The sequence below is a fragment of the Lissotriton helveticus genome, chromosome 8, assembly GCF_964261635.1.
Source record: "Lissotriton helveticus chromosome 8, aLisHel1.1, whole genome shotgun sequence".
Lineage (NCBI taxonomy): Eukaryota > Metazoa > Chordata > Amphibia > Caudata > Salamandridae > Lissotriton > Lissotriton helveticus.
In genome coordinates, this window is record NC_136069.1 from 1629340505 (window position 1) to 1629365171 (window position 24667).

General features: G+C 49.1%; 1 protein-coding gene across 4 annotated transcripts in view; it reads left to right on the forward strand.

The window, feature by feature from the left end:
- Window positions 1–18114, forward strand: part of LOC144773579 (uncharacterized) — a 319451-nt gene extending 301337 nt beyond the window's left edge. For 3 of the 4 annotated variants that reach the window (XM_078658700.1, XM_078658703.1, XM_078658701.1), the window contains exon 17: window positions 14687–18114. In XM_078658700.1, the coding sequence (XP_078514826.1) occupies window positions 14687–15333 (647 nt within the window). In that variant the 3' untranslated portion in view covers window positions 15334–18114. The remainder of the gene's footprint in view (window positions 1–14686) is intronic. The other variant, XM_078658702.1, reaches the window with a different exon arrangement.
- Window positions 18115–24667: the final 6553 nt, after the last annotated feature.

Sequence of the window (24667 nt, forward strand, 5' to 3'; positions counted from 1 at the left end):
TTTGGAGAGCCTCTCCATCGAAAGACACAAAGGATATATACAGACAAGCTATTAGGAGCTACAAAAAGGAGATAAAAGAAACACAGGCTAAATTTTACGAGGAAAAAATAGCCACTGCAGCAAATTCTCCCAAAGAGATCTTTCGAATAGCGAAAACTCTGATTAATCCGACCCAAAAAAAACCCATTAAAGAAGGAGCCCTGGAACGCTGTAACAAACTCGCAGCATTCTTTAAAGAAAAAATAGAGACTATATACAACACCTTTCCCCTTACCCAAATTGATATAATCAACATCATATCAACTTAATCGGAGTGCCTATCTTAGACCATCTGGACCCTCTGACGCCAGAGACACTCAATATAATCATTGGTAAAGTAGTCTCAGGATCTCCGACAGATGCTGCACCGCCCAATCAGCTAAAAACAATAATTAATTCTGTCCAAACTACCATAATGGACATATTAAATCTTTCCCTTTCGACCGGTATAGTCCCCTCATTATGGAAGTGCGCAATGGTGAAAGCATTGATTAAAAAGCCTAGTCTGGATCCTTCCACTCTATCCAACTATCGGCCAATTTCTCTCCTGCCTTGGCTTAGTAAATTGGTCGAGAAACATGTAAACAACATTCTCACCAATCATCTCGAATCAAACAGCCTGTTGGATGACACCCAGACAGGTTTTCGAGCTAACCATGGTACGGAGACTGCACTGTTGCTAGTAACGGAAGAGGCAAGGAAATTGGTAGACGAAGGAGGAAGGGCAGCTATCATCCTGTTGGACCTCAGTGCAGCGTTCGACACTGTTAAACATTCCATCTTAATTAACCGTCTCAGAATGAGCGGGGTGTCGGGCGCTGCACTGAATTGGATCGCCTCCTTCCTTAGTGATCGCCATTTCCAAGTCTTTGAGGGAGATATAGTCCCATCTGTTCAGCGGTTAGAATGTGCAGTTCCCCAGGGTTTGGCACTGAGCCCAACACTATTTAATATTTACATGAAGCCGCTAGCAGCTGTGGTACATCCTTTCGGCATTAAGATCGTCAGCTACGCAGACGATACCCAACTGGTGGTATCGTTGGGCCAAGATACGGGTTCGTCTGATAGGCTGACACCCTGCCTTGAAGCAGTAGCCGGATGGATGGAGGACTCCTGCCTCCGTCTTAATGGAGAAAAAACTGAAATCATGTTGTTGGGCAATGCCGCCCCTACCTCCATCATGCCCTCATGGCCCACATGTCTGGGTCTAGCTCCACCACCCAAACCATACATAAAGAGTTTGGGAATGTGGCTTGATGATAAATTGACCTTTAATCACCAAGCCACAATACTATCATCAACCTGCTACATCCTGTTAAGGATGATGCGAAAAATTCTCCCTCTCCTCCCTTTTGCAGCACGAAGAATCATGATTCAGGCCTTAATTCTGTCCCGGCTGGATTATGGGAACTCTCTATACCTGGGAGCTCCTCTGTACACCATTAACAAATTACAAGTGGTACAAAACAGTGCAGCCAGACTTCTCCTCCAAGTCCCCAGGAGACAATCGGCCAAACAAGCTCTTCGCCAATTACATTGGCTCCCAATGAATGCCAGAATTCAATTTAAAACACTGTGCATAGCTCATAAAGCCATTTGGAAAACAGGCCCTAAAATCCTCCATTCATTAATACCACTCTATCTTCCATCTAGATCGCTCCGATCTAGCAACCAATTTCTAGCCTCCACTAGAAAGATAAAGAAAGCAAGATGGGGGGCCGCTCCTTTTCACATCTAGCGGCTAAATCGTGGAACGCTCTCCCCCAGTCTTTAAGAGAGATACACAACCTCACTGCCTTCCGTAAACACCTGAAGACACATCTTTTCAACTAATGTCTTCACTGAATTGTCACTCTTGGCTCTGAAGCGCTACGAGGCCTCCGGGTAGTATGGCGCTATACAAATATTCTTTCAATTCAATTCAATTCATCCACTCCCTCACCAAGGACCCACACACCGCCAAAACCAACCTCCACGAGGGAATGAAGGCCGTCGCCGACTGGATGAGGAGCAGCCGTCTGAAGCTGAACTCGGACAAGACGGAGGTCCTCATCCTCAGACCCACCCCCTCAGCCTGGGACGACTCCTGGTGGCCAACCACACTGGGAACAGTACCAACACCCACCGACCATGCACGCAACTTAGGATTCGTCCTCAACTCCTCCCTCTCCATGTCCAAGCAGGTCAACGCCGTCTCCTCATCCTGCTACAACACCCTCCGCATGCTTCGCAGGATCTATAAGTTGATCCCGACCGAAACAAGAAGAACGGTGACACAGGCCCTCGTCAGCAGCAGACTGGACTACAGCAACGCACTCTACGCAGGAATCCCAGCCAAACACCTACGACGACTACAACACATCCAGAACGCCTCCGCCCGACTGATCGTCAATGTCCCCCGCAGCAGCCACATCACCCCACACCTGAGAGACCTACACTGGCTCCCCGTCGACAAGAGGATCACCTTCAAGCTCCTCACCCAGGCACACAAGCACTCCACAACGCTGGACCAGCCTACCTGAACAGCAGACTCAGCTTCAACACCCGCCAGCTCTGCTCCGCCAGCCTCACTCTCACCTCTGTCCCCCGCATCCAAAGTATGACCTACGGCAGCAGATCCTTCTCCTACCCCGCCAAGACCTGGAACACCCTCCCTACCCACATACGGCAGACCCAAGACCTACTTGCCTTCAGAAGACTCCTCAAGACCTGGCTCTTCGAACAGTAGCAGCACCCCCCCCCCTCCCCTCAGCGCCTTGAGACCCCCACGGGTAAGTAGCGCGCTTTACAAGTACTCTGATTGATTGATTGATTGATTGACTGATTGTGTTGCCTTCATTTCATGGGTTTCCGAACTTGTCTGCATCATGTACACATTGTTTTAAAAAAACAAGTGTCTAAAAATTATTTTTATAATGCTTGAGCAAATGATATTGAATGGACATTAAGTTGTTGAAATAAAATTCTGTATATTCTAATTTAGTATATAAAAAGAGGTTCCTCTATCTCACTATGGGGGGAGAGAAATGTTTCAGCACCACCCCCGCTATGAGGCTACCTCTTTTTCCTTGCCCTCCCTCCCTTAAGCCCCTCTCCCTCCCTCAGCCCCATCCTGCTGGCGTGCTGATCCACACTTGCTGGGTCCATTGCAATAACATTTAGCCATTATGAGGGGTAGGGGAGACTAGACTGACAAGGGACTGTGTTTATGGAGGGAGAGGGCTGTCCATAATAACACTGCCCTTCCTTGTTTTCTCCCTTCCCAGCCCACCTAGATGGCAACAGGCTGGCCATCTTAACCCCTTCAGCGCTAATGACAAAGCCAGCTCGTCATGGGCGTTACCTGCGCTACGCGGATGACGAGCTGGCTTTGTCTTTAACAGCGCATTTTTGAAATTCCAGCGCACAGCAGGAAAACGCGGTAGCGCGGTAGAGGTTAAAGACAGCTAGGACAAGCGTTATAACACAGTTGAATCGCACAGTCTGTTACTAGGTTGGTCCTACATAACTTGACCCAATTCAAGGACAGAAGACTAGAAGATTGGCGAAGAAAGCAGACTGAGAGTAGGGCCAATCGAAGTTAGTGTGGGTTTGATGCTGCCACCACCTATAAAAAGTATGTTTCTGCCCTTCCTGCTGGCCTAACCAAGAGTCAATTGAGCAGATTGAATTCTGGCAGACTGTTTTACCTGTAGATCAGGTGTGACCGAGGCGTTTTGGAATTAATATCCATAGTATATTAATACTGAGTAAATTAATTCTTCACAATTATTTTGTAAACAGTATTTAGAGACAACATACTTTGCAAATTACTGTTGGACCTTTCCCAAAGAAGAAAGGGTTGAAAATTAATATTTGTCTGTTAATCCCAATCATAAGGTTTCCCTCCCAAAACAAAAGCATTTAATAGTTTTATAACTTTGTTACTGTTGGAAAGGCGATCCCAGGGGAGACAGAAGATGTCGGACTGCCCGCCCCGAGATCCACCTTTCTCTATGGAAGAGGCCGAGCGCCGTAGGGAGGCCTCCTTGGCGAGGTTCCTCTCCTACAATCGTAACAGCGGAGCAACCACACTACCACAGACGGACACCACACGAAGAAATATTCTCAAGAATCTTTATATAAGCAATGAAGGCACGTTCTCGTAAGAGGATAACACAGGGATCGAGGGATCTGTAAAGTCTTGGCTTCGGGAAAAGGGGGTAGCGGGACAGTCTTGGCACCAACTGGTGCGTGGATAGTTCAAGGGGTCAGGCCGCGACAGCGTCAGCGAGGCCTCGAAGGTGGCTCAGTTCGGTCAGGCCGCGACAGCGTCAGCAGGGCCTCGAAGGTGGTTCAGTTCGGTCAGGCCGCGACAGCGTCAGCAGGGGCTCGAAGGTGGTTCCGTTCGGTCAGGCCGCGACAGCGTCAGCAGGGCCTCGAAGGTGGTTTCAGCTTGGTCAGGCCGCGACAGCGTCAGCAGGGCCTCGAAGGTGGTTTCAGCTTGGTCAGGCCGCGACAGCGTCAGCAGGGCCTCGAAGGTGGTTTCAGCTTGGTCAGGCCGCGACAGCGTCAGCAGGACCTTGAAGGTGGTTTCAGCTTGGTCAGGCCGCGACAGCGTCAGCAGGGCTTCGACTCCAAGATACAACTGAAGTCCTAATCCAGGGCTGGCCCAGATATAGGACTGGAGTCCTTTGATGTCCGGACCCTCGCGCCTGGGGGTCAGAGGGGTCGGGATGAAGGTGTCCAGACACCCAGCAGGGGGGTGGAGCCAGCACCCAGGGAGGCTGGAGGGCGATCGATACCAGGCGTCCTGGGACGGCTGGAGGCCCATCGAAACTCCCCTCTCCCGGGATCCGCCAAGTGGCCACTCTACCCCCTGGGAGGATCTTGGTGCCTCGATGTCGGGGCTTCGCTGGGGCCGGGGCGAGGGATGGCTGTGGCCACGTGCTCGGGACGTGATGGGCCCAAGATGGAGTCGGGCCGGGATCGGTGGCCTGGCATGGTCGCCAGACCGGCAGTGTTGGCGAGCAGGGTCCGCCGAGGTCCCAGGGGGGGAGCCGTGGGTTGCCAGGGGGGCTGCTCTCGTCGATGGTTCGGGTTCAGGGGGGTCGACAGAGGGTCGACGGAGGGCCGATGTCGTCCCGGGCCCGCCGTGCGGGAGGGGTAGAACCACGCCACGAGGCCGGGTCCAACACACGTCCCCTCCAGCTGAAGGCGGGGAGAGTCACCCATCTTCCTGGGGATTCTCCTCGGCGAGGCGGAAGAAGCGGGACAGGCCATCAGCGTTGGCGTGGTCGTTGCCAGGGCGATGCTCCACAGTGAAGTCCATCCCTTGGAGGGAGATGGACCATCGCAGCAGCTTTGGGTTTTCGCCACGCATCTGCATCAGCCACCGCAGGGGCCGGTGGTCAGTCTGTACCCGGAAGTGGGTGCCAAAGAGGTAGGGCCTGAGTTTCTTGAGGGCCCACACGACGGCGAAGGCCTCCCTCTCAATGGTGCTCCATCTCTGTTCTCTGGCCAGCAGCCGCCGGCTGATGAAGGCCACAGGATGGTCAATCCCCTCGGGGTCAATCTGAGATAGGATCGCCCCGATGCCGTGCTCCGAGGCGTCGGTCTGGACTACGAACTCCCGGCTGTAGTCAGGGGCTTGGAGCACAGGGGCGGTGCACATGGCTGTTTTCAACGTCTCGAAGGCCACCTGACACGCGGGTGTCCATTGTACTTTCTGTGGCCGGTTCTTCGAGGTCAGCTCAGTGAGGGGCCCCACAATGCTCCCATAGTTCTTTATGAAGCGCCGATAATATCCAGTGAGCCCCAGGAAGGCTCGGACGGCGGTCTGGGTGACCGGGGGCTCCCAGGCTACGATGGCGTCAATCTTGGGTCGGAGGGGAGCCACGTGGCCGCTCCCCACTTGGTGTCCCAGGTAGGTCACGGACCCTTGACCTATCTGGCACTTGCTGGCTTTCACAGTTAGTCCGGCCCGCCGGAGGGCCGTCAGGACCTCCCAGAGGTGCTTCAGGTGCTCGGCTCAGTGGAGGCTGTACACCGCAATGTCGTCTAGATAGGCGGCACTGAATTCTTCTAGCCCCGCCAGCACTTTGTTCACCAGTCTCTGGAAGGTGGCTGGGGCGTTTTTCATACCGAAGGGCATCACCTTGAATTGGAAGTGGCCATCGGGTGTTGAGAAGGCCGATCGCTCCTGGGCGCCAGGGGTGAGGCCGATCTGCCAGTACCTGGCTGTGAGGTCGAAGGTACTGAGGTACTTGGCGGCTCCCAGGCGGTCGATTAGTTCATCGGCCCGGGGAATGGGATGTGCGTCGGTTCTGGTAACAGCATTCAGCCCCCGGTAGTCGACACAAAACCTGAGTTCTGGAGGGGTGCCAGGTGCGGCGGCTTTAGGGACCAGGACAACTGGGCTGGCCCAGGGACTGTCGGAGGGTTCGACCACCCCCAGGGCCAGCATTTTGGTAACTTCCGTCTGGATGCAGGCCCGAACTCGGTCGGGAACTCGGTAGGCCCGGTGTCGCACTGGCTGGCTGTCCCCGGTGTCGACATCGTGGACACACCACTGGGTAACCCCGGGGGTGAGGGAGAACAGGTCCGTGAATCGTCCCAACAGTTCTTGGCAGTCTCGGCGCTGTGCGGGGGTCAGGTCGGAGGAGAGAGAGATTCCTTCGACGGAGCCGTCCTTCTCAGCGCACCTTAGGAGGTCGGGCAGGGGCTCGGAGTCGTCTTCGGCCCCATCATCTGTAGCTAGCAGCAGGCTCAGTTCTGTGCGGGCAAAATGAGGCTTGAGCCGGTTGGCGTGCAGAACCCGGAGGGGGTTTCGGGGTGACTCCATGTCCACGAGATAGGTGACGGGGCTCTTGCGCTCGATCACTTTGAAGGGGCCCAACCATTTGTCCTGGAGGGCACAAGGTTCGACCGGGGATATGACCCAGACCTGCTGGGCCGGCTCGAACTCGATGGATGAAGAGTTCTGGTCATACCAGCGTTTCATGTCCTCCTGACTGGCCTCAAGGTTGGCCTCGGCAAGGGCCCGGAACTTCCGAGTCTGGCTTCGGAGGGTCAGGAGGTACTGTTAGACATCCGGCGGTGCGGTTTGGATGGTAGTTTCCCAGCCTTCTTTGACCAGGCTGAGGGGACCTCGGACAGGGTGCCCGTACAAGAGTTCAAAGGGGCTGAACCCCAGGGATTTCTGTGGTACCTCCCGATAGGCGAACAAGAGGCAGGGCAGCAGGACGTCCCATTTGCGGCGGAGGGGCTCTTCTAGGCCCTGGATCATCCCCTTGAGTGTTCGGTTAAACCGCTCCACCAGTCCATTCCCTTGGGGTGATACGGGGTGGTGAACTTATACGTGACCCCGCACTGTTGCCACAGGGACCGCATATACTTCGATATAAAGTTTGTGCCCCGATCGCTCACGACTTCTCGGGGGAACCCCACTCTGGAAAAGATCCCCATCAGTGCTCGGCCCACCACGGGAGCCGTTATGGTTCGGAGGGGGATGGCTTCGGGATAGCGGGTGGCATGGTCCACCAGGACAAGGATGAAGCGATGCCCTTGCGAGGTTTGGGGGTCCAGGGGCCCCACGATGTCGATCCCCACTCGCTCGAAGGGGGTGGTCCCCACTGGAAAGGGTTGGAGCGGGGCTTTCACCTTCCCCCCGCTCTTTCCGCTGGCTTGGCATGTCGGGCAGGTGCGGCAGTGGTTATGCACATCGTTGCGCATTTTCGGCCAGTAGAAATGGGTCACCAGGCGGCTGTAAGTTTTGTCCTGCCCCAGGTGCCCGGCGAGGGGCACATCGTGTGCCAGGTTCAAGAGGAAGTCTCTGAATCGTAGGGGGACCACCAACACTCGGCTGGCCCCCAGCTCGGCAATTTTTTGTTCACTGTATAGGAGGCCGTGGTCCCAGTAGATCCAGTGGGACCCCGAGGTGTCCCCGGCAGCTTGGGCTGTGGCTTGCTGCCGGGTCCCCTCGAGGGAGGGGCAGGCCTTCTGTTCCTGCCGGAATTGTTCTTGGGTGGGACCACCCTCCTGACGCCATTGGGCTAGTTCGGGTATGTTGCTGAGCTCGGTGCTGTCTTCCTGGTCGGGTTCAAGGTTGGATTCTTCGTGGACTGCGGGCGGTGGTGGCGCGGGCCACTCCGGCTCTTCCGTCGGGGCGGCCTCGGTCGCCGCCGGGGCCCAGGCAGTCATAGATCGGGTCGTAGCGCAGACCCACTCTGGTAGTCCCATCATCCCTAGATGTTCTCTCCGCTCGACTTGGGCCCAGGGAGAGCTCTCGGGGGCGTCGTCCCGGACGGTTACCCTGAGGGTGCCGGACACCCCCCCCCCCACTCGAAGGGGATTCGGGCCATCTGACACAGAGTCTCGGAGTTGTCGGCGGCCCTCACGGGGCATCGCACGTTTGGTATGATCTGTTCGGGGGTCACCAAGTGGCAGCGGACGGCCGTCACACTGGCTCCCGTGTCTCGGAGGGCTTCGGTCCGTCGTCCATTGATGTGGACCCACTGACGGTATTTTTGAGTGTTGCTCGGTAGCAGGGCCCGGGGGACCATGTTTCTTTCACCCAGGCAGGCTAGGGCCATGGCGGCCGGTTCATACTCTGTCTGATCTTCATTGTAGACTTCTTCGTCTTCTTCGCCCCCTTCCCCCAGGGCTGCAGCAGCGAACTGGCGGGTCGGAGGCCCGGTGGTGCCGGGACGCTGGTTCATGGGGCAGAGGGGGTCACTGGCATAGTGACCGGGCCGCTGGCATCTGTGGCAAGTAATGTTCGGGCGGGGCCCCGGCCGTGCGGGAGGGGCCCTCTTCTGGTCAGGGATGGCGAAGTGTTATTCTGGGGGGACCCCCGAGGTGGGCTCCTTCCCGGGGCCGGCGGAAAGTCTCGGCTCCTGTTCTGGCCTCCTCCGCCGCCCCGCTGGCGGGGGTGCCCCTGGCCGTTCCGTCCCGTTTCTCCGATCGGGGTCCGGGGGACCCGGGTGTTCACCCATCGATCAGCCTCGACGGCGAGTTTTCGGGGCTCGGTTAGCTTGCTGTCGAGGAGATGCTGTCTGAGCTCGACAAAGCAGTTGTTGGAGAGGTGCTCCCAAACGATGAGGTCGAACAGCTGCTCGTAGGTGGACACTTTGCTGCCCTTTATCCATCCTTCTAGGGCCCGGCTATAAAAGTTTACGTACTCCACCCATGTGGTACCGGGGATCTTTTTGCAATCCCTGAACCTCTGTCGGTACATCTCGGGGTGAGGCCATACCGGGTGAGCAGGGCGTCCTTCATGTGGTCATAGGAGGACATCACGTCTTCGGCCAGCTCTAGCAGGGTGTCTCTTCCTTCGCTGACAAATCTCCCCCATAAGCCGGCACCCCAATCTTTTCGCGGGATGCGGTGTGCGGTCATGGCAACTGCATATGCCTTGAACCATTGTTGAATATCGTCATTCTTGTAGTATTCCTTGACGATATCCTTGGGAATGTGGACCTTCGGGTCGGCAGGAGGTGGAGGGTTCCGGGTTACCGCGGCGCCAGCCTCTTCGATCTTGGCTTTGATCTCTAGTTCTTTGAGGCCCCGCTCGTGTTCGTACGTGAGCTTTCTTTCTTCCAATTCTCTTTGCCTCCGCCTCTCTTCCAGATCTCCCTCTAATCGTAGTTGCTCAATGGCCATTTTCTTTTCTGCTAATTGAAGTTCTCCGTCCAGCCGGAGTCGGGCGAGCTCTAGTTCATGGAGCTGACTCCTCTCTCGCTCCCGGGCGTCTTCGTGGGAGAGGCCCGGTTCTCTGTTGGCGGTTCTTTCTTCCACGGGGGTTATGACTGTCCTCAGGGGTACTTCTAGGACAACGTCATCGTTAGTTTGGGGTCGCCCCGGTCTCCACCCATGTTTGCAGCGCTTCTTTAAAATCGTCTTTTGTGCTCAGTCCGGTGGTAGCGATACCCAGGGCTTTGCAGAATTGTTTGAGTTCTTTATGGGTGTACTCTTCTAGTCGTTCCTTCTGGAATTCTGTGGTCGTTCCTGCTTCCTTAGTACTCATGGTTGCTGTGCGCCTCTGTTAGTAGTGGCGAGTTACTCGCTGTACGATTTGCGCGGGCTCGGATCCCACCGCTGCCACCAATGTTGGAAAGGCGATCCCAGGGGAGACAGAAGATGTCGGACTGGCCGCCCCGAGACCCACCTTTCTCTATGGAAGAGTCCGAGCGCCGTAGGGAGGCCTCCTTGGCGAGGTTCCTCTCCTACAATCGTAACAGCGGAGCAACCACACTACCACAGACGGACACCACACGAAGGAATATTCTCAAGAATCTTTATATAAGCAATGAAGGCACGTTCTCGTAAGAGGATAACACAGGGATCGAGGGATCCGTAAAGTCTTGGCTTCGGGAAAAGGGGGTAGCGGGACAGTCTTGGCACCAACTGGTGCGTGGATAGTTCAAGGGGTCAGGCCGCGACAGCGTCAGCGGGGCCTCGAAGGTGGCTCAGTTCGGTCAGGCCGCGACAGCGTCAGCAGGGCCTCGAAGGTGGTTCCGTTCGGTCAGGCCGCGACAGCGTCAGCAGGGCCTCGAAGGTGGTTTCAGCTTGGTCAGGCCGCAACAGCGTCAGCAGGGCCTCGAAGGTGGTTTCAGCTTGGTCAGGCCGCGACAGCGTCAGCAGGGCCTCGAAGGTGGTTTCAGCTTGGTCAGGCCGCGACAGCGTCAGCAGGGCCTTGAAGGTGGTTTCAGCTTGGTCAGGCCGCGACAGCGTCAGCAGGGCTTCGACTCCAAGATACAACTGAAGTCCTAATCCAGGGCTGGCCCAGATATAGGACCGGAGTCCTTTGATGTCCGGACCCTCGCGCCTGGGGGTCAGAGGGGCCGAGATGAAGGTGTCCAGACACCCAGCAGGGGGGTGGAGCCAGCGCCCAGGGAGGCTGGAGGGCGATCGATACCAGGCGTCCGGGGACGGCTGGAGGCCCATCGAAACTCCCCTCTCCCGGGATCCGCCAAGTGGCCACTCTACCCCCTGGGAGGATCTTGGTGCCTCGATGTCGGGGCTTCGCTGGGGCGGGGGCGAGGGATGGCTGTGGCCACGTGCTCGGGACGTGATGGGCCCAAGATGGAGTCGGGCCGGGAACAATGGCCAGGCATGGTCGCCAGACCGGCAGTGTTGGCGAGCAGGGTCTGCCGAGGTCCCAGGGGGGGAGCCGTGGGTTGCCAGGGGGGCTGCTCTCGTCGATGGTTCGGGTTCAGGGGGGTCGACGGAGGGCCGATGTCGTCCCGGGCCCGCCGTGCGGGAGGGGTAGGACCACGCCACGAGGCCGGGTCCAACAGTTACTCACTTTTCTGCTTTGCTTTTTGTGCATTACACGACGATGTGTATGAAGCTGAATAAACAGACATGATAATGAGGACTGACTTGGTGATATCTATGTGTATATATGGTCCACATGTGAAGAGTATTCAAGATGTGGGTTGACAGTATCATAAAGAAGCAGAAGAAAATGTGTAAAAGAGTGGACCCTTGTGGAACCCTGTAGTTGATGGTAGCAATTTCAGAACAATGGGCGCAAAGCTTGAGTTAACGGCATGAGGAGCATACAAACGATGGATTTCGGGCCAGATCTCTGTACTGGGGTGAATGAATGACATTGTTCTGCATTCTGTCCATCAATTGTTCAGTTTGCATTTGTCACCCCGAGTGGGACGGGTATGCCCTGGCATGGGTCCCGTGCTCTCCATGCCACTGGAGTCAAGCTATCCTTACTGATGTGGGGTGGAACCCCGAAACCTGTCCTAAGACGCTTGTTTCCAGTCCATGGAGGACCTGGCCTAGCAGTTCGGGCTGGACTGTTCACATTGGGCGTAGGGTCAAGACTGATTTGCAAATGGCTGGGTCCAAACTGGAATGGCATGGGTAGCAAAAAGACGATGGATTTAGGCCCAGATCTCTGTACTGGGGTGAATGTGTGACATTGTTCTGCATTCTGTTCATCAACTGTTCTGTTTGCATTTGAGTTAGTTGGCATCATTGAATTGACACCTGCATGTGTTGATAAGGTTTTCAACAGCACTTTGTGGTTGACAATGTCAGAAACGACAGAGAGATTCAGACCAGTCGCTGATCACGGGTCACAAGCTTTTGTTTACTGAGGAGTAGTAGCACTGTTTCTCTTCCCCAATAAGGAACGTAACACCAACTGAAGATCAATAATAGGTCGTTCGTTTTCAGTTGCTGTGGTTGGGCAGTTGTTTGGTCACCACTGTTTCTAGTGCCTTTGTAGTGAAGGGAATGCCTAAGATGGGGCGGTAGTTGGAATGGTTATCTGAATCGTATTATGTTTGTTCGGCGTAATGACGGAATTTTGGAGCTTGTGAGAGACATCTTCCAAAGAATAGCAAGGTGTTCATGAGATATACTAATCAGGGCAAGAGAACATTGCAGATGTTAGTGGACGGTGATGCTTATTTTAGCATGATAGAATCTAGATGATATTTGTTTCATGGCACAAATTGAAGTTATGGACTGAGATGTTGCATTCAAAATCTGTTGGGGTGTCTGGGCAGAAGATGTGTGGGGAAGTGCAATAATATGGTAGTTTTAGGACTGCAAAGGGCATTAGGAGAAGAAACAAGAGTTTGACTATGCAGGTTTGGAGCGTAGGGTAAAGGTCTTTGTAAAATATGAACTGTTCTTTTGAAGGAGATGCTGAGTTAATCATTCTTGTACAGAGTATGTTTCTTAGGCTGGGCAGACTTTCAGCCTCTAGAATGCATGTGACAGATGGTGCAGACCACTGGAGATTGAGTTTCTACCTACCATCTTCTATAAAGGTTGTGCCCCTTTGTTTCATATGGTGGTGATCAACAGCTTAACACATGTCTCCATTCTTACCTGTGGCTATCTGATTGAGTGCTATGGTGTAGTATTTATTTACATTCCTAGATCCTGAGTTGATAAATATACATTTGGTGGAGGGGCTTGAATCTGGTTCACAGAGATCATCAAGAACAGAAGGTTGAGGCTATGACCAAGTTAGTGCACTGCTTTCTCAATCGATTGAGTCTAGCCAAGGTAGTCCATTGTCATTGATGATTACTTAGTGGCATGAGTTAGCGAGTCCATTAGTCCAGAAGTTCAAGCCATTAAAGACGATGGCTCTTTTAAGAAAGAGGTCATCTTGTAAAATAGCAAGTTTCCAATTTGGGTGTTGGTAGATAGTAATACATATGAAAGAGGATATGCACAGGTGGTACATTTATAGAATAGGAAGCCAAAGGGGTCATAGTTTGTGTCTTGCACTTCTTAGTAAGTGATTGGAGAGTGTTGAATTGGGACCACTCCACCTACTTTCCCTTTCCCCTATTGTTAATCAGGATGCAGTAGTTGATGGGAAGGAGGTCAGTGATGTTTGAAAAGGCTCTGTTAAAACATGTTTCTGTGAGAGCACGAAGTCGGGAAAAATCTATACATGACTTACTTTACAGATCGAGCATTCAAAAGTGATCCTGCAAAAGAGTTAGAACAGTGGTTCTTGCCCTGTGTCCCAGGGACCCCAGGAGGTCTGTGACACCTACTCAGGGAGTGTGTTACAGCTTAGGAAATAAAGTATTAGTAACAAATGAATAAAGTGTATATAAACAAAGAAACAAAATATAAAAAATATTAAATGTAACATTTGTAAACGTTCAGATAATGTGAAGGAATTTGAAATTTGGAGCTAAAAATTTACTTGGCGAATGCTTGTTTCTGTAATTTTGAGTATTGTTTTGAGTTTCAAATCATCAAAAATTGCTTAGTCCGGAGTCCCTGGATTCCAGTAATGCCTCAGTGGGGGTCCCCGGATCCCAATATTGATTCAGTGGGGGGTCCTCGGATATCAGTGACAAATAAGTGGGGATCCACAGAAGTCAAAAGGTTGAGAACCACTGAGTTAGAGGATGGAGAATCCTAAGGTATGCAGGCTTAAATTGTGTTAAGAACAATGTGTTCATACAATAGTAGTCTTTAATATTGGTGATTAGCAAATGTATTTTAGCTTCTGTTGATTGATGGTAGCTCCATCACCGATTCTCATAGCGTCAAAACTAAAGCCTGTGGCTTTTGAAAGGACAGTGTTATGGCCCCATCCTATGGGATTTCGTTGGGGCTTGTGTCATCCCGTAATAGGTATGTTTTACTAATTCAAAGAGCTAGTCAGATAAAGTGATCAATATTGTAGGCCTGAATCATTATCTTTCTGTCTTACACATATTGTAAAAGTGGGGGTGTTATTCACATTTTCAGTAGTAGATAATATGTAACCCTCCTCAATTGCCTTCCTTGCCGCGATAGAATATGACTCGTAAAAGGTTTTAGTCCAAATCTGTGTGTCGTTAACGACATGGTTTTTATAGCCAGATCATATAAGACTGATGCTGTGCGTCGAAGTGCGTGCCATGCTTGAGTTGATGTAGGAATAAGTGGCAGTTGATTTCCGTACTGTAATTAAAGCTCAAGCATTGTTTCAGTTTGCATTAATGAGACGGCTTCTGTGTTTTCAGAAGGCTTGAAATTGTCAATCAGGGAATTGCTGAGGTTGGCATAGCAGGTTAGTAAAGTAGATGGAGTTTCAAAGAACGTCCTCTTCCAAAAAAGTTAATACTGATAGTTTATATCCCAGGCCAAACTTACTTTTAATCTGTGTTTTTTCTCTATCCAGTAGGTGACAGAGTGAATGACAAATTGGAGGAAACGCATATTGTGAAAAGCCCATTGAAACTGGAAACTACGAAGCCCACATCCGATGTTACAGATATTTCGGGGTCTCTTAGCAAAACCAGTGATGGTATGCAGTTCATAGAAAGGCAGATGTCACCAGTCTTATCGATGAAGTGTGAAGGTGTAGTCAGTAACCCACCTACTCTACAGCAGAAAAGTGAGACAGAAATGGAGGCACACAGAGAGCTTGTAAGCCGGGAACCTCCATATAAGAAGGTGCCATCATCTGGAACAAAGTCTGCAGGCGAGGGACCACCTTTCATCTGCAGTGGTTGTGGGAAGATCTTCCAGTGGAGGTCGCACTTTATTGCACATGAGCGTATCCACACCGGAGAAAAGCCTTTTACCTGCAAAGAATGTGGGAAAAGCTTTCGATGGAGTTCACAGTGGAACGATCACCAGAAAATTCACACTAGCAGCAAACTGTATACATGTATGCAGTGTGGGAAAACCTACAATCAGAGTAGTGAACTTGCGATTCATAAAAGAAGTCACCTGGGAGAAGAACCATATAAATGTACTGATTGTGGGAAAAAGTTTTCCTTAAAGCAGCGTCTCCTGATGCACCAGCGGGCCCACATAAGCTAAGATTAATGACTTGTTTATCAGGTTAAATGCATCAGGATTTTAGGTCACTTGATCCTTTTTCATTGCAGGAAAAATATAATTTCATATGTTGTCGGAGTTACGGAGCTTCCAAGCATACCTACCTATGCTGCCTGCTAGTACAAAACTATATGAACTCAGGAAGCAAGCTCTCTGTATTGCTAAACATAAGCACCGATGACTTGTTGGACTTTAAAAGAAAATCTGTGACACACTAGCTTAAACCCTGTTGCTATCTTGTTGTATTTAAACTTGCTTTCTTCTTGTAAACACATTGATCTCCTGGGGTTTAAAAGAGCTTCCAACCTTCCTATAAAGTCTTCAAATTGTGTATGCCTAGTGACCATTTTGTCTGACGCATGTACCCTTGAGGCTGCAGTGCAGACTGTGGGTGCTGTCCTGTGGTGGTAGGTAAAACTGGCTATACAGTGCTTTGTGCAGTTAAAACATTTCACCCGCAACAGATCTACATTTTCTGCCTAAGGGTGAATCTTTCCTCATCCCTGATCCCTCAAAGTTAAATCTGTCACTGTACCACTTGCAAAAAGTGGTTACATTTTCTTAGGCTTCTGAGAATTTATGAAAATCAGAGTAGTGAATGGGATTATGGAGAGGATTTCCAGTGTTCAGTAAAGCAAATATCACAGCTGGCCAAATAGCAGAGCACCTTAGAATGAAAATTTGGGAATGGGCGCGCCGCCTGCATTTACTCGTTTTTTATCTATTTGTAGCAGTGGGAATCCACTGACATATTTATCTTGTAGAACACATGTAACATATCTGACTTGTTAAAAATGTCTTCATTAGCTTTTTCCAAAAAGAAAAGACAGCTGCACAAAGTGGCAAAAACAAACAACCCCACAGGTGACCCAAAACCTCACTTCCTCATGGCCTATAGAAATAGCATGTGGAGATTCTCCTGAAATATGAGACATGACAATCACATGTATACAAAACACAATTGTGTCAACATAAGTTGGATTAGTTGTCTACAATTTTTAGGATACCATACCTATACCATGTAACATTAAACGTACAGTTGGAATTTTATTGCAAATTGCCATAAGGAAAGTGAATATAAAAGGAATTAAGATATAAAGTTTTTATATAACAAAATGTTGTTAATTTAGTTATAGAAATTGATTTAGTTATAGAAAACAAAAGAAATGTTCAAACCAAGCTTACAGTGCAGTCATGTGAATGGAATTTAGTAGGCCACCAAGAAAGGGGTGTACAATAATCAAGATACTAAGTGATCCCAAAATCAGCATTACCATTAACACAGTGTGTATTTGGAGCACTTATGTGAGTCTTGCAGAAACATTGCCAACAAATGACATGTGTGTGTATTCCACAATGCAGTTGTTATTCTTGTATAGTCTGAGCATCTGATCTCCTTCTGGTTGTTAGTCTCAGCATTGCTGGAAGTATTTCACTTGTGAATTTTATACGAAGGTAATCATGTCTTGAACATAAGGCTACAATCAAGATGAACCATCTGTATAATTATGTATGGTGCCAATATTTCCAGCGAGCTTGTGCAAGAACTGAGAACACAGAGTCATAACGTCTGTTGTAGAAGTACGCGGTAGTTGTTGCAGCCCTCAGTTTAAATGTGGCTAGGCGGATCCACGTAAATGGCTGCACAGGAGCACATTCCTGTAAGATCCTTCTTGCTTCAATTGATGAGAAGCCAAAGTTGATGACTAAATGTTCCCAGTTACCCAAAAGTATAGAGCAGAAAGTCCCCATCAGCCTTTGTTCCAGAAAAGATCTCACATAGCTGCTGCCAGAGATACACCCTCAATATTACAGTGCGTTTCAACACACCCAGCGCAAGGTTGTCGTGGTCATTGGAGCACTTGCAGATTCCAGTTTTTCAGCTAAACATAAACTATTAAATAAACTGCACCTAATATTCAGACCACCAGTGGAAACCGGACTGCGATGCTCACCATTCTGTACTCCGCTCCACTTCCTGTCAAGATGCACACCCACCCAAACACAAACGAAGTGGTGTTTTGTTGCAAGCCCTGTTTATGTTCGAGGTTGTGGATGGCTCATTTAAAAGCTGCAGAGACCATCACTGTTTTTTTTAGGGTGTTGTGTGCTGTTTAGGTTCCTCAAAAGTCTTTTTTTTACCATTCTTTGAAAGTACGTTTACCAAACAAATGATACCTTCTGTATTAGAAATGTTAAAAATTATTATTTTCTTCAAACCCAGAGGTATTTATATTCCTTTTCCCAACAATCTGTCATACTCCGTTTCTTCAGTTTACAAAGGTTTTGTTTCCGGGCATTTCAGTGATCTAAACAACCCTTGTGTAGTTATAATAACTATATTGGTTTGATGGCAAATGTACCTTTCCAAACGTCCGCTTCATTTAATACTTTCGCCTCTTTGACTGCGGCCAGTTTCTAAGGAAAGAAATGCAGAAACCTGATGTGTGCCAGTGGACAACACAAAGTAAGTTGTGCCAGTATTGTTGGCTATGTTAGCCTTTGTTGCTCGAGAGTTGGCCAGTAAGTGCCGAAGCATTTGTACTTTGTCACTTTGCCCCTGCGGCAGAAGTTCAAAATTGAAACACCAGGGAAGTGTCACAACCACAACTGTAGAGCCAAAATTGTTGGTGTCTTTGTTTTTTTACTTTCTTTTTCTACTTCTTTGTTGACTTCTTTGTTGTCTTTTCTGGTCTCACATTTCAATGTAGTCAAACTGTTTAGCAAAAAGAAAAACATAATAAAACAAATACAATCCTTGTAGTGTTGGTGTCTTAAGTCTTGATGGTGACTGCTCTTATGGTGCAAACGTCCGTCTGTGTTAACTGATCATTGATGAAGTATGGGAGCCACTTCTGAGAATTTGCTTTGTAATAACAATAATAGTGTTGACCATCTTTGTAGTTCACACTGCAAACAGATTACTTTGTTGCTGCTTTATTAACTTCTCGTTACACAATTGGGAAGGAAGGAGGCATCTAAGATACTTTTCTGTTGTGAGACTAGAAAGAAATTAACTTCTTCCATCTAGGAGACACATGATGTAGTGAACATTTGGTCAAACCCAGCATCAGCTTCACAGGTCAGTATTAAGCACCTTCCATTATGGTGTTTGTTGTGTTGCAGCCTCACAGTTCCATAGTGGTCTTCATTTCTCTTCAAACTGTGGATAAGTCCATTCCCTTCATTCAGTTGCATCAGTTTTTTTTCTTTTCAGGACACATAGAATGAGAGCCATTAGATTGTGTTGCTGTCACTCATTGGTGTGGTAGTAATAATTTAATTAATTCGCAATTCATGTATTTTTTTAATTTAAAAGGAGGGCCCTGTGAGACCCACCAACCTTCAAATGGTATTGCCACAGAATTTTTCCTGTGTCGATAGCTTTGTGTCAACGCTTTCCCATGATTCCTCAATTTACAAATGAAAAACCTACATGGATCAATCTGACTGAAGCTGTTTTGTTTCCTGTTGACTGGTGGGAATGTTTGATGTGGAGAATGAGCCTGTAAATCACACCATCTCTGTTTGTATTTATTTAATTGAAATATGTGAGAATGGCATTGCTCTCTGGAATGAACCGAAGCCACTTTCCTCCATAGTACAGAAAGACTGTTATCCTTCAAATGATGGCTGTGCAAAAGCGACCACACTCATGTTTGGTTTAAAAGCCACTCCTTGCAAGACCCCAACCAAGCCCATCCACAGACCGCACTCATTCTGGCCATACCCATCCATCCACTGAGGACAGCCATTATGGGCCATGTCACAGCACCATTTCACTGTCAGTTTGGCAGACAGAAAGCTCACCTTTGTGATGCCATTTTGGATTGAGATCAGGGTAAGAACAGAATTTTGGAAAGTAAATCAGAAAAAAAAGATTTTGATTCACTTTTGTGACGCAAACACAGCGTGAAATCTCAGTAAATCCAGTGGCGGCTACCACAAACAAAGGGCGGTGAGCCGGGAGGAGGGCGCGCGGGAGGGGGTCCACGCTGGGGAGGGGTCCACGCTGGGGAGGGGTGTTTTAGTAGTAATATATATATTTTTTTAAAGAACTTACCTGAAACCGCAGGCCACTTCCCACATCGCGCCTCCTGTCCTCTTCCTGGTCCCAACAGCCCCTGGGACAGACACCCATCCAACCCCTATGCTGCAAAGCAGCATGGGGATTGGCCTAAGTGGGCTGAAAAGACGCTCAGCTCAGCCCAGTGAGTCTGTGGGGTTTCCCAGCCCCGCTGTTCAATGCAGCTGGGCTGGGAAAACCTAAGTGGGCATGTGTGTTTGGACTTAGGGAGTGCACATAGCACTTCTCCTCCTCCCTCCCATTGCTGGGCCGCCCCTCCCCCCTCCATGTCTCGGCCCGCCCCACCTCCTCCCCTCCCTACAGCATTGGCTCAGAGCCGTCAAATAAAAAATAAAACGATGCTAGAACATCGTTTTATTTTTCATTAGCTGGCTCTGAGCAGGCAGTGGGGCAATGCTCCTCCACCAATGCGGGGGAGCCGCCGCCGAGTAAATCTCCCCCTCTGTATTTTGGTGGGTTGAGTTACACAGATTGGTTTCACAGAAGTTGCATTGATCAAAGAGAACCTGGAACTGAGTACACATCCACTTACTAATGCCTGTTCGTTCTGGTGCAGCCGTGGAGGAGAGTAACGAAGCCCTCATTTCAGTTTGACAGCAGGAGTGAGTGAACATGTGGCGGTACCTCAAACAGGGTTTTCAACCCTGCTGTACCTATGACCTCAGAGATAGGTTAGTCGAGCTGAGAACCTTTGCACATCGACCACTTTTGAATGAAGAGCTTCTGGCACTGGATTTGTAGCAGCCAGGCCTCCACATACAGGGACATCTTAAAGAGTTTGGGGGCTCTGGGCCAAAGGTATTTTGGGGGCCATGGGCCAAACTTATTTTGTTGGTCCCTGTTTGGAACAGCTTTGAATTTATGATTCAGTTTCCGCTCTTTCATACCCTCTTTGGCCAGGTCATTGACAGTGCATAGGCAAACTCATCCAAATTCTAAATGTGTTTACATCTAATATTCAGGGATATTGAGGTGTGTTTTCAGTATTGTAACACTGCAGCAGTTCACTAATATTACTGCATGTAATCTCTCACACCCTCCTATTTCTCATATGTGAGGTCCTATTGTGATCTAAAATAAACTTTTTATATGGAAGTTGCATGAAACATAAACACAACATTTCTCTGCAAAATGACTGTAATAGACTCTCACACATCACCCACATTACAAATAAATTAAAGGAATTCGGTATTTAAAACAAACAGCTTAAGAATTATTAAAGGCCATCAGGACAACTCTGTGCTGAACAAAGCTGCATCTATCAGGGGCCCTGAATGGCTGGGCCCCTGGGCTACAGTCCACTTTGCCCATACCGTAAATGTTTCTGTCCACATATGGTGTGATGCAGATGACAATGATGCGTGCAGTAAGATCTACTGGACTGAAACATCTGGGTTTACCATTTATCCCTGATTCCTATACCTCACGCATTACCAAGCTCAATGTTATTTTTTCCCCTCAAACAACGGATATTGATGTCTCCAATCTGGATGTTCTCATAAAGACGGCGCAACTGCTTCAACTTACATGTAGTGCCAGCAAAAAGACTCTGTTTTTGAGACTTGAAAAATTCAACCAATTACAATTATCCAAAAATGTAATCCTACCAAAAACATATTTGCCAACTATCTATTAAATGTTGGTAGAAAGGTTGTTTTTACTTATTAAATCAGAAATGGAATGATAGCCCCAGAGATGGCCTTTGTTTAGGTTTGACTGTAGCTCATTTATTATCCAAAAAAACAGATCCACTCAAAATACCGAATGTATGACGTTACAACGCGGTCTTTACACCGCAGTACATTTACAACAGGGTCATTACAACGCAAGTCATTACAGCGACTTGCGCTAGAGGCGCTGGACTTAGGAATATTATGTTCTACTATTCCAACTGCAGCCTACGTAACAGTAGGGAAGATGTTGGAATAGTAAATCATACTATTCCTTAGTGCATAGCGCCATCCAGCGCAAGTCGTTGTAACAACTTGCGTTGTAAAGACCACGTTGTAAACGTAACACGGTGTAAAGAACGCGTTAAGGCGTTGTAATGGATGTCTCCCCAAAATACCAGCTTGATCCAGTACCCATGCCACTTTTACCCTCTTAAAGGGCAAGAGCATCAAACACTCTGATACATCTAACAACGTTTACACATTTACAATTCATCAGTTGATATATACATTGCTCAACAGAATGCAGCCACATTCATGAGCTGATATGTGAGTATAGCGCCTACGCTGCAGGCTACAAGGGAAGAACAGCCTTTTGGCTATGTGAGCCCACCCCGCAGACAAGTCACCGGTGTTAAAATATGTCCTTGTCTGTTGTCTCAACCCTTTCGCTATTGACATGTGTTACCCCACAGTGCTCTCTCCCATCTAATAAAGAATACGAAATAACAATCATTACAACTCATAACATGAAACATTCTCACTGTAGATCGCGATGAGGAGAGTTGCCCTAAGTAATGCAGATACCATCAGTTCTCGCCCTGATCGGGTGTTTATCGAGAAGCACGAGCATGTTTGCATCCGATCATTCACAGATTCCATAATGGATGGCCATACCCTAGTAGGTTGCCTTCGCACCCTCTTGAGCCAAGGCTCCGACTTTAAATCTCTTGGTATGCTATTGGCTTCAAGATGAACCTAAAGCTGGGAAGCACCTGCCTTCTCCAGAGTATTTGAAATGTCTGTAAAGTTTCAGATCTGAGTATTTTTTATATTAGTTGGGTCACCCAAGCTTGCTTTGAGGCACCAGGAATGGAGCATGTTCGAAAGCCACTCTAATTAAATTCTGCAATGATGCAAAGATGGACTTGGCTCTCCATCAGTTCGGTAGGTCATTACTGTGGTAATACCATTAAATTTATTCAAATCTAATTCTGAATTGGATCCCAGCGGTATTAACGCTTTCAATGATGTTGGTAAATGGAGAAACATTACTATACTTGAACTACGAAAAGTCTTCCATCTTGTTTCACTTCTTCTTCAATGCACAATAAAACAGAAATAGGCCAGACCTATATAAAAGCTTAGACTGAGGAGTGCATAGACCACTCATTCAACAGACCTATATATCAGCATGTGGGGGGGGGTTTGGATATGTGTGTGTGTGTGTGCACAAGCAAGCATTTGTGTGTTTGCATCCGGATATAGTGTCGTGGGCATAAAAATTCACTACTCATTCCCCCTCTCATTTCCAGTTAGTCACTGAATCCTTCATGCCGGTGACTGCCGTGCTCCGTGTGGAACTACCACATATGTACACAACCAGGCAGCAGACTCATCTCTTGCACACCAGCACAGCCTTGCACCCAAACAGAAGGTTTGCATGCAAAAGGGCATTCAGGACTATTGCACACTGGAACAGATGATAATCCAGAGTATAAACAAAGCTAATCAGTTAGAGTTCTCTACATGGAAAAACATAGATCAAGACATCCGTCTTGTTTTCTGCAATACATCCTTTGTTTTCGTTCTTGTTTGAAAGGGGTGATTGATGGAGCCAGACCTTTTTGACAATATAATGGTGATGGAATCAGTGGAGGTAAAAAAGAAAAGATTAATTGAACATAGAACCATAGATTTGTCCCACCAATTCGGGTAATCTTTTGTTGGGTAGTCTTATTTGTTGGATTGCAGCAGCTTCTGGTGGCACTTTAACATGCATTGCTGTGTAAGTGTCCTAGCTGATCGTACGCCTGTATGCGTGCTTTGACTGTGCACTCACCTGACATCTGCAATGGTGGAGGCAGAGACGTTCTTCCACCTGGGTTGCGTGTGTCTTGATTGAATGCGAGTATCATTAAGTCTACATTATGAAGAAGGCGGGAATTGTATGTATACTCCCCTGTGGTCGATCGAACAGTAAGGGGAATTTCCTCATGTTGATGTTTAGGTGTGCACCCCACCCAAACAACCCTTATTGGTTTGCATGGATGTGACCTTCCTGTCAATGGCAAAGACAACAGTGTCTGTGCCTGCTTTCCTTTAGTAGTAGGTGAGACCGTGTATAATCTCCGCTTTGTGAGTGCTGGTGGTACATTTATACATTTACCCGATAGACCTTATTAAATAAGGGGTCATTTAAAGTAAATCTTCATTTGGATACAGACTTATGGTTCCTGTTCTAACTCGAGTACTAATGAGGGATTTGATGTTCCTGTATCTTTATACTAAATGTTGTATTTGCTTGCATGTCATGTTTTGACTTCAGCAAGAATCTTTTAAATGTGAGATCTTTTTGTTCTATTCGATTTGTTTTCTTTTTCGGTTTGTTTTCTGTGCGTAGATGCGTACACTCTTCTGGGGTCGAGCTAGTGGTCTAGCATGTGTTTAATAGCCAAAGCAACAGCTGAGTGCGGTATAGTGACAAGCCTTGCCTATGCCTACTTAATTGTCATCTGTCACACAAGTTCTGGATTTCGAACCTCATTTTCAGCAGCTGCTTTAGTGATTTCCTTACTGTCGACTCTTTTCAAATAATTTGAGAGATCGCTTCGTAACGGCTGCTCCAAGTATTCTGGCTCCCCACCTCTTACTGTAAGGTGCAGGATCCTAGGTCACCATCCTTTCCTGTGCCTTTCTGAGCTGATCAGCATTCCATTCTTCAGTTTCTCCCTCAAAGCAACGGGTCTCTTATTTCACATAGTCCATTAAATCAGGAGGCAAGGTATCCATTCCAGCATTTCTACTGACCCTTGCTACCAGCGCTGTCTCACCCCCTCGACCAGCGGCCGGGCTTGGCTCCGCCACACCTTTGCTTGCAGCGACCGGCCGGGCTTGGCTCCGCCGGTCTGCCTACATCCCCCAGGATCCCACGGGGGGAAGTGACAACGCCTTCAACCAGCGCGCCAGGCGGCGCATAAAGTATCATCAGGGGCCGAGTTCCCCGTGTTCCAGCATTTCTACTGACCCTTGCTACCAGCGCTGTCTCACCCCCTCGACCAGCGGCCGGGCTTGGCTCCGCCACACCTTTGCTTGCAGCGACCGGCCGGGCTTGGCTCCGCCGGTCTGCCTACATCCCCCAGGATCCCACGGGGGGAAGTGACGACGCCTTCAACCAGCGCGCCAGGCGGCGCATAAAGTATCGTCGGGTCCCTCGTCCCGCGAGGACGCGCCGGCCGAAGCCCGGACGAAGCCTGGACGAAGCCCGGACTAAGGGCGGACAGTCTAAGACAGTCCGAGACAGGTAGAGACTGGACTGGGCACGCCATACTGCCCGTAT